Source organism: Trichechus manatus, unplaced genomic scaffold (genome assembly GCF_000243295.1).
Source record: "Trichechus manatus latirostris isolate Lorelei unplaced genomic scaffold, TriManLat1.0 scaffold00128, whole genome shotgun sequence".
NCBI classification, from domain to species: domain Eukaryota; kingdom Metazoa; phylum Chordata; class Mammalia; order Sirenia; family Trichechidae; genus Trichechus; species Trichechus manatus.
This window is the reverse complement of record NW_004444064.1, coordinates 1,894,003-1,904,655: the sequence shown is the minus strand read 5'-3', so window position 1 is coordinate 1,904,655 and position 10,653 is coordinate 1,894,003. Positions and strand designations below refer to the sequence as shown.

The 10,653-nt window shown below is 41.7% G+C and overlaps 1 protein-coding gene across 1 annotated transcript in view; it reads left to right on the top strand.

Annotated features, from left to right (window-relative positions):
- DIP2A (disco interacting protein 2 homolog A) overlaps positions 1–10,653 on the top strand; it is a 142,234-nt gene that overhangs the window by 58,143 nt on the left and 73,438 nt on the right. The window contains exons 5-6 of the mRNA XM_023739099.1: positions 357–584; positions 5,433–5,564. Coding sequence (XP_023594867.1) covers positions 357–584; positions 5,433–5,564 — 360 coding nt within the window. The remainder of the gene's footprint in view (positions 1–356; positions 585–5,432; positions 5,565–10,653) is intronic.

Below are 10,653 nucleotides of genomic sequence, written 5' to 3'. Positions count from 1 at the left end.
CAGGGCTCCATTAGTATTCACGGCCTTGGCACGATGCGTGTTGACCTCAGTGTGGGTTTGAGAGTTTGTCTTCACTTCCCGTGTGTGGTGTCTCCCATGACTAAGTCACCTCGGGGAAGTTTGAGGGCTCATGAAACCATTCTCCCCAGTAGGGCTCTTTGGACCTTTGAGTCCATTCAGCAGGCACCCTCTGTGCTGAGGGGCAGCCTTGAATGGGCACGTGGCTACGTCCACCCGGGCAGTGCACTGCACAGAGCACGTTCTGGGCAGAGCATGGAAGGCGCAGGTGCGCTCGGGTCCCCGTCCCTGTGACTCACTCCCACATCACATGCCTGTCATCGTTATTTTGACCACAGACACCTCGTCCGCCTCAGAAGATGAGGGCTCTTTGCGGCGACCAGGGCGACTCACCTCCACTCCGCTCCAGAGCCATCCCAGCGTCGAGCCCTTGCTCGACCGGGTCATTCAGGGCTCGTCCACCTCATCCTCCGCATCATCCACCTCATCTCATCCGGGAGGGAGACCTGCCGCCGTTCCCAGCACCGCTGCCGCCCTCACCGGCCTTGCGGCTCACGCCCACATAGGTCAGTACAGAGCGGCCGTGGACCCCCGTTAGCGGAGCCGGTGTAGGCGGTGCCCAGAAAGAAGGTGCTCGTATCTGCCAGGAGGGCTAGCAGATCTGAGTTTTTGGTAACTGCACTTGAAAGAAATGGGGGTGATATTTGGTCAGTTCATCATTCAGATGGAATCTTTATTACCCTTTGAGCAATCCGGCCTACTTGGCTAAATGTTTCCCCATCAAAACCCGCCCTCTCTTTCTCTTCTGGTAACAGAAGTGATTCTCGATGCCTCTGCGACATGGTGGTCCCCAGACCTGTGACGGGGGGCCTGCCCTGCAGTCACTGAAGTGTGTGGGGTCCTTAGTGTCGTCATCACCCCTCCTGCCCTCGAGGGGCAAGCAGCACGGGCAGGGGGTCCACAGGACAGTCAGTGACAGGTGACTGGGTGGGCGGGCCGCCCCACGCTGTCTCCTGCCCGCTTGCTCTCCGGCACACTCTGCAGGGCAGCAGTTGTCCCTGATTCTGGTAGGATCCTGAGGCAGAGGGCCAGGCTACAGCATGCCAGTCCTTTCCTCCTCCAGCCAGACACCAGGTGAAATAGTCCTCGACCTGAGCACGAGGAGAGGAAGGAAATCCTAAGGGGAATAAAACATTTCCAGGCATGAAAACCTCCTTTCCTTGCTCCCTGCCTGGAGCAGGTGCAAGCCCCGGCCGGCAATGAGCGGCTCTCTTCCTGTGGGGCTGTGCAGCCGGCTCCGAGCGGGCTTCACGGGGTCTTGGAGCCCGTTAAGGTTGTCACTATCCTTTAGCAGATTGGCCTGAGACCCTCAGACACAAATGATGAGTTCCTGCATCAAACTTGGCCCCCGTTAGGCGTCTGGGTCTTCATCCCGTCTGTCTCTCCCCGCTCGCGCCTCCTGCGTCTGCACCAGAAAGTGTAGAGTTAAATACGTGGGTGGCAGAAATGTCAAGCCGGCCACCTGTGGCTGTTGTTTCTGCGCTGACTGGAGCCGAGACACAGCCCTTACGCAGAGCTGTGCATGTTCTGGTAGATGACAGCTTTGCTAGGAAATGAGAATATGCGAAAATTTAAATCCTGTTAAAGGAAATAGGCTGTTTTCCCAGATGTCAAAAATAAACCATATACGCGTAGATCTTCCCCAAACCATTTTTTCATTTGAATTATGTTAATCCTAGAAAGGAAAAAATTGCAAAACTAGTCGTTATTTGAAATCATATTTTTAAGCAGAGACAGTGATGTAGTTAGCTTTACGCGGCTGATCTGAGGCCGCGTACATCCTTGCACCAGTACCTGGGATAGCGCGTCCACGGGGTGGAAGTCCAGGTGCGGGGGTCGTCCTCACTCTCCTCTCCGGGTGGGGAGGGCTAGTGTGACTGCCCTGGGTGACACACCTGCTGTGTGCTGAGGCGCGGCCGATGCCTAGCTCGCTCAGTTCCCGTTCGTTCTGCTTTTACTTGCTGCTTTGCCACATCTGCCGCATGAGCACGCTCTGCACTATGGTGGACTGTGCTGGGGTGGAGACCCAGCGGGCAGACATGCTGGGCCGTGCAGGCTCGTTCTGAACTGCTGCAATCAGGTCTCAGCCAGCTTGGGCTGAACTGGGAGCAAACCTGGTGTCTTAGTCATCGAGTGCTGCTGTAACAGAAATACCACAAGTGGATGGCTTTAACAAAGAGAAGTTTATTCTCTCACAGTCCAGTAGGCTACAAGTCCAAATTCAGGGCGTCAGCTCCAGGGAAAGGATTTCTCTGTTAGCTCTGGAGGAAGGTCCTTGTCTTCAGTCTTCCCTTGGTCTGGGAGCTTCTCTGTGCAGGAACCTCAGGTCCAAAGGACGCGCTCTGCTCCTGGCACTGCTTTATTGGTGGTATGAGGTTCCCATGTGTCTCTACTCACTTCTCTCTTTTATATCTGAAAAGAGATTGGCTTAAGACACTATCCAATCTTGTAGACCTCATCAGTATAACTGCCGCTAATCCATCTTATTAGATCATAGTGATTGAATTTACAACACATAAGGAAATCACATCAGATTACAAAATGGTAGACAATCATCCAATACTGGGAATCATGACCCAGCCAAGCTGACAGATATTTTTGGGGGACACAGTTCAATCCATGACACCCAGGGTAGTGGGGTGGATGAGAATATTCCAAGAGCACCCCTTATCGTCCTCCATCACCCCCACCCCCACGGCTGCTCATTTCTTTATTCGTTTGAATCAGCACATCTGCATGTCTCCTCTGAACTCGTGCCTTCTACCACAGGAAGAGTTTTAGATGAGCAGTCGAGCTGCCTGCTCTGCCTCCTCCTGTGCGCCCAGCACACTGGGGAGCCCCCAAAGCTCAGGGAGGGGCGTGGGAGGAGCTGGGCCGTGGGCTCCAGGGTGGCCCTGAGCAGGAGCAGCGTTCCCCTTGAGAAGGGCCCCTCTGGAAACAACCCAACTGGATTGTTTTCCTGGCTCCCATGGGTGTCCCCACGTGAGACCGTGGTCACTGCCCACCTTTCTCCAAGGAGATGTACGGCTGATAGCTTGAAAAACAGTTCTCACACGGATATTTTCCTTCTGTATTTTATTATGGTGATTTAACTTTCCAGAAATACAGTTAACTCCAGTTTGAGAACAGTGGTGCTTTTTGAACATTCTGGAAGCTCTTTCCTAGGTGAGATCGCATGTGAAAGTGTACAGTGTCTTTATCGTCTGGATGTATCTGCACACCGCCTTCTAACTAGATGCCAAGGGTTCGCAGACCTGCTCCCTGACGGGCTAGAAAGAAGAGCATGCCTGGTGTGGAGAGTTGGCCCCATACATTGGTTCAGACGTTTCACCAGACAGCCCTCGACTTGGCTGTGGTTGTGGGGTATCTTTTAATGAAGTACTTAGCCCTAATGTATGGACTCGGCTGTAAAGATTTTCACTGTCTGATTACTGGATGGACAGCTAGTCTCTCAGGTCTTTCCTGTCTCATTTGCTTGGTCTAGTATATGCATCTTGCGATGAATTCTGGTAAGTTTCAGAGGATCTTAACTCAGGCTCTGTCGGATACCTGCTTGCAGTCTGTTGTCTCTCTTATATGCTAAGTGTTTGCTGAGCATAGTTGACTTTAATTTCTAACTCTCTAATCACTCAACTTCCCTCTCCTTAATAACAAAAAAACATTCTTTTAGTATCTAACACCAACGAATTCTTCAGTTTGAGCTAAGGAAAGAGGAAGAATACATTAGGTTAAAAAAAAAAAAAGAGCTAGAACATATTAGGTAAAAGTAATTTAAAAAAATATATTTTAAGTTTTGGATTAAGGAAATCAAATTTATTAAACATTTTGACATAGTATAAACACCTATATTTAAAACAATACCTTTAATATAGTAATTTGTTCATTTGTGTTTTGAATATAGTTTATTTTTATACAGGTATTCTAAAAAATACTTTGTAGTCTATAAATTACCATGTATACTTTTTTTTTCCAGTATGCTTTTAAAATCATGGGACCCTGGGGGCGCAGTGGTTAAGCATTTGGCTGCTAACCCAAGGGTCGGCAGTTTGAATCCACCAGCCGCTCCTTGGAAACCCTATGGGGCAGTTCTACCCTGTCTTATAGGGTCACTATGAGTCAGAATCGACTTGACAGCAATGGGTTTGTTTTTTTTTTTTTTATCATTTATTCTTTTTGCTAGGTTTGGAAGAGTGGGAAGGTTTTTTTTTTTGAACTGAAAGCACCTTCTGATAGACATACTTTAAATGCTAATTTGATCAACATCAAGCTTTTCAAGGATTGTGTAATTAAAGCTTTAGATTTTCTCAAAGGGTGCATCCTGCTATGTCAACAGTGAGTTTGTATTCTACTGCCATATAATTTCAGCATTCTACATACCTAAAAAAATTCTTCCTTTGGGTTTAAAAGAATTTTAAATTTCAGAATTTAAAAATTAAAAATGCCAGTGTGCTGTATGTGAGGCTTATGGCAGGTCCATTCATGAAAAGATCAAGCAGATTATCGGATCTCTCCCCAGCATAGGCTGATACCGCACGCTGAAACGGACAAGTGTCTGTAGTTAGTGTCATGGCCGAATACAGTTTTCGATGGGTGTACAAAGTGCTTTTGCTGATGGTAGACCCAATCACCGTGACAAGTCCTATAGTGATTTACAGTCAGGCTGGCATTCTGAACAGATAAAGGTTCCTTTGCCATGAAAATTAAACACAAAAATGTACGTGCAGACAATGGAAGGAACGAGTTTGAATATTACCTCTATGTAGTGTCTGTTTTTAAATGTGACACTTAACAGTTCTGCTTTAAGGACCCGATCGTAGTCTCTCGATCTTGTGTGTATGTTTAACGTGGTGGTGGGGACAGCTTTTGTTTTTGTAGTTTTATTCTTTGAGGCTGCGAAGGTGGTATCTTCATAACATTTAACGTACTTTTCTTGGGTGAAGGGAGTTGTTTATAGAAGCCTTGCAGTTTTTATCCTAATGTAGCAAAAAAAAAAAAAAAATGGTACATTAATAATTGATTTCAAATTTCTTTCTGCTTCACTGAGAAAAATGTTTCAAATGAAACCTGATTAGGCTGTTGTAGGGCCAGCGTGTTCACTCTGCTCCTCCCTGTGCTCTGTGGCCAGTGGTCTAACTCGGACAACCCATATGCACACATTTTTACATAGTGTGTCTGGGGATTCCCAGGGTCCTGGTGTGCCTTTGCTCAGCTGGAAAAACAGATCAATCAGAATACCGCCCTCCCAGCTTAGAGTTCAGCTCGGTGAAGCTTCAGATGTAATGGGGTTTGAACAGGGACTTCATACTCTTTGAATTAACAGCCACTTTTTATTTTGTATGTATTTTTTAAAACAGACCTGCACTCTGCCCCTCCTGATGTCACCACGGGCCTCGGGGAGCTTCCGCACTGTGAACGTCCGCAGGTGGCTTCCGTGAGAGGTGTCCCTCGGGGATGTGGCCGCGGGAGCGTCCTGGAAACAGCCGATGGTGAGCTTGCCTGCGCTTCTCCTTTCGGAACGTTAGAGCCCAGGCTCTCTCTTCCGGCTGAACCCACGTTTAGTGTATTTGCTTTAGCAACCGTAAGCTAGTCATCAGTTACAACCCAGCAGTTAATATACCCTGAAACCAGTGTGTGTGGTGATGCCGTGGGCAGAGCAGAGCTACTGCAGGGGTGTCATGTGGAAAATAATCAGAAACGTTAATGAATTGCTCAGATGGGGACCAGGAGAGTAGGTAGGAAACACCTCCACGTTTACATTAGGTGGAAAGGGAATTTCTATCCACAGTGTTGTAGGAAAATGAGACACTGGGGGAGGTCTCTTTACTTGGATCCACTGTGACTGAACGGAGCAGGTCTTAGTCCGTGCGTGCCCACCTGCTCCTGTGACTGCACAGCCCGCTGCACTCACTCCATCCGCAGCAACCTGAGAAAGCGGAGCAGCACGGGGCTTCCCCCGTGCAGCCTCCGAGATTCAGGCTGATGTTCAGAGTGTCCTCATCCATGCCATTGTCTTTTGAAACTGTTTCCAGTGTATTTTATCAAAATCATGTGAAAGTTTCTTTTCAGCGCCCTGAATTTAAATCACAGAAGAATTCTGAGAATCTCAAATCTAAGACCTTAAGGTGTATTTTGATACCTCTGAGCACTCAAATTTTGTCAGTCTTTCAGATCCTTTTCCAGATGCAAAAGAAAAATGCTCTTTATATGTAAAAAAATGTTTAAGAACTTTATTAAGGTATAATTGACATGATAACTGCACATATTTAAAATACGCAGTGTTGTCAGTTTTGAGATATGTGTGTACCCAAGAAAGCCTCACTACAATCCAGATAGTGAATATATCCATCACTCTTCAAAAGTTTCTTCAGGCCGCTTTGTACTCTCTCCCTTCTGTCCTTCCTGGCTTCCCTCCACGCCCTGTCTGACACCATAGATTAGCTTGCATTTTCTAAAATTTTATATAAATGGCATCATAAGAGCATTTACTTTTTATTGTCTGACTTCTGCCAGTCTGCATAATTATGCTGAGATTCATTCATGTTGTTGCATGTATCAGCAGTCCATTCCTTTCTATTGATGTGTAGTATCCATAATGGAGCCCCAGTGACATAGTGGTTAAGAGCACAGGCTGCCAACCAAAACATCAGCAGTTCAGATCTACCAGCTGCTCCTTGGAAACCCTACGGGGCAGTTCTCCTCTGTCCTGTAGGGTCACTATGAGTCGACTTGATGGCAGTGGGTTTGGTTTAGTTTTTGGAGTATCCATTATATGGCTACACCACAGATAATTTGGGTTGTTTCAAGTTTTTGGTTATTACGAATAGAGCTGCTGTGAATATTCTTTTACAAGTCTTTGTGTGATGTATATTTTTGTTTCTCTTGGGCAAATACTTAGGAGTAGAATGGCTGGATCATATAGTACGTATATGTTTAACTTTTTAAGAAATTACCAAACTGTTTTCTAAAGTGATTCCACCATTTTATATTCCCACGTTAGTGGTGAGAGTTCCAGTTACTCCACATCCTTACCAACATTTGGTATTGTCTGTTTTGAAAAATTTAACCATCCCAACAGGTGTGTCGAGGTTTCTCATTATAGTTTTAATTTGCATTTCCCTAATGACTGATGATGTTGAGCATCTTTTCATGTGCTTATTTGCCATCTGTAGATCTTCTGTATATCTTTTTAGGAGAAGTGTCTATTCAAATCTTTTACCTTTTTTTTTTTTTTTTTTACTGTGATGTTTTCTTACTAAATTTTAAGAGTTTTTTTTTAATTTTTATTCTGGATACTAGTCCTTTATCAGATTTACAATTTTTATTTTCTCTCATTCGGTGGCTTGTTATTATTTTTTTAAATCTTAACAGTGCCTTTTGAAGAGTGGACATTTTTAATTTTTAAAAAGTTCAGTTTATCAGTTGTTTTCTTTTATGGATTGTTCTTTTGTGTAATATCTAGACTTTGCCTAACCAAAAGTTTTCTTCTATGTTTTCATATAGAACTTTATAGTTTTAGGTTTTTCATTTAGTTATATGATTCATTTTGAGTTGATTTTAGCATTAGTAGATTAAAGTTCATTTTTTTAATATGGATATCCAGTTGTTCTCACCATTTATTATAACAATCATTCCTTCCCCACCAAATGCCCTCACATCTTTAATGAAAATCAGTAGACCATATGTGTGAGAGAGGTCTGTTTCTAGGCTCCGTATACTGTTCTCTTGCTTTATATGTTTATACTTATACTATACTGTCATCAGTAATGTGGTTTTATAATAAATCTTGAAATTATGTAATTTAAGTCCTCTAACTCCGCTTTTCATTTTAAATATTTTGATTATTCCAGCTCCTTTGCATTTTAATATAAATTTTAGAATCAGTTTGTCAACTTCTAAAAAAAAAAATTCCTGCTGAGATTTTTATTGGTATTTCATTGTATCGCTTGATCAATTTGGGGATAATTGGCATCTTAACGATATTGTGTATTCTAATGAATGAACATGGTATAGCTCCCCATTTATTTAGATCTTTAAAAAACTTTCTCAGCACTGTTTTGTACCTTTCGGTGTACAGATATACATATTTTGTTAAAATTATCCCGATTATATTTTGATACCACTGTAAATGATATTTAAAATATTATTTTCTAGTTGTTTGTTGCTAGCCTATGGAAATACAATTTTTTTTTTTTTTTTGGTATATTGACCTAATGGTAATTCTAGTAGCTTTTTTTGTAAATTCCTTAAGATTTTCTATATGCATGATTATGTTGTCTGTGAATTAAGACAGTTTTACTTTTTCCTTCCAAATTGTATGCCTTTTATTTCTTTTTCTTGCTTTATTGCAATATCTTGGACTTTCAGTACAGTGTCAATTAGAAGTGTTGAGAATGGGCATCTTTACCTTGCTTCCAGTATCAGGGGAAAAGCATTCAATTTTTCATTTTTAATGGTGATGTTAGCTGTAGGTTTTTTATAGATGCCCTTCATCAGGTTGAGGAAGTTCCTTTTCCCTCTAATTTCCTGAATATTTTTATTATTATTTCTGTGAAATAATATTTTTTTATCTGTTCAAATGATAATATGGTTTTTCTTCTTTAGTTTGTTAGTATGATAAATTACATTGATTGATTTTGAATGTTAAACCAAAGTTGCATTCTTTGGATAAACCCCACTTGGTTATGATGCATTATCTTTTTTATGAATTGTGGATTTGATTTGCTAATATTTTGTTAAGGATTTTTGTGTCTGTGTTCTTGAGGGATAATCTGTAGTTTTCTTTTCTTGTACTATCTTTGTCTGATTTTGGTATCAGGGAATGCTGATCTCATCAAATGAGTTAGGAAATGTTCTCTCTTCTGTTTTCTAATAGAGGTTGTGTAGGGTTGATATTATTTCTGCCTTCATTAATTGATAGAATTCACCCTGTTAGCTCTCTGGGCCTAGAGTTTTCTTTGTGGGAAGATTTTAATCTACCAGTTCAGTTCCTTTCCTTGATACAGGATTGTTTGTTCTTTAGTCATTTTTGTGTTTTTGAAGGAATTTGTCTGTTTAATCTTTGTTGTCCAGTTTATGGGCATAAAGTTGTTCACGATATTCCCTTATAACATTTTATGTACGTTGGATCTGTGGTACAGTCCCCTTTTTTATTCCTAATGTTGGTAATTAGTATCTCCTCAGTTTTTATCTTGATCAGTCTAGCTAGAAGTTTATTGAATTTTACTGATTTTCGAAAGAACCAGCTTTTGGTTTCATTGGTTTTCTCTGTTTGTCCTTTTCCTAGTGTGTTTATTCCCACTCTTGTATTTATTATTTCCTTTCTACTACTTACTTAGCTCTTCTGTTTCCAGCTCCTTAAGGTCATTCTTAGATCATTGATTTTACACCTTTCTTGTTTTGTAATATAAGTGTTTATAAATATCTGCCTGAGTGCTGCTTTAACTGCATCTCACATACTTTGATATGTTGTCTTTTCATTCTTAATATTCAGTTCCAGATATTTTCTAAAGTCCCTCATGCTTTCAGTTTTGATCCATGGTTTATTTAGAAGTGTGTTAATTTCAACATATTTCTGAATATTTTAGATATGTTTCCCTTATATGTATAATTTAACTCCTTTTAAATTTATTAAAACTTTCTAATGGCTCAGTGCATGATCTATTTTGGTAAATGTTCCACTAGCAAAGAATATTTACTCCGTTGTTGTTGGCTATTCGAGGCCCTCTTTATTTTCCCTAGATGTCAAGGCAGCATACCATATTGGGCCTTAATTTCAGGCCTTATACCACAAAAGCCTTTCTAAATATGAGTAAAAATCTACATGCAATAAAAGTAAAGATAGAGAAATTTGACTCATGAAACTACAAAAAAATCTTTTGCATAGCAAATAATAATACAAAGAAAACTAAAAAAGGAAATTGATAAACTAGGAGAAAATATTTGCAACAGATGCAGTGGATGAAGGTCTGATGTTTCTATTTCTACAAGAACTTTTAAATGCGCAAAGGATATGAACAGGCACTTCACCAAAGAAGATATTAAGGTGGCTAACAGACACATGAAGAAATGCACACGGTCATTAAGCGTTAGAGAAATTCAGATCAAAACTACAATGAGATATCATCTCACGCCAACAAGGCTAGCATTAATCCAAAAAACACAAAATAACAAATGCTGGAGAGGTTGTGGAGAGACTGGAACACTTATACACTGTTGGTGGGAATGTAAAATGTACAAGCGGTTTGGAAATCGATTTGGTGCTTCCTTAAAAAGCTAGAAATAGAAGTACCATACAATCCAGCTATCCCGCTCCTTGGAATATATCCTGGAGAAACAAGAGCCGTCACACGAATAGACACATGCACACCCATGTTCATCGCAGCACTATTCACAATAGCAAAAAGATGGAAGCAACCTAGGTGCCCATCAACGGATGAATGGATAAACAAACTATGGTATATATCCACACAATGGAATATTACGCAACAGTAAAGAACAATGATGAAGCTATGAAACATTGTATAATGTGGTGGAAGCTGGAACTTATTATGCTGAGTGAATTTAGTCAGTCACAGA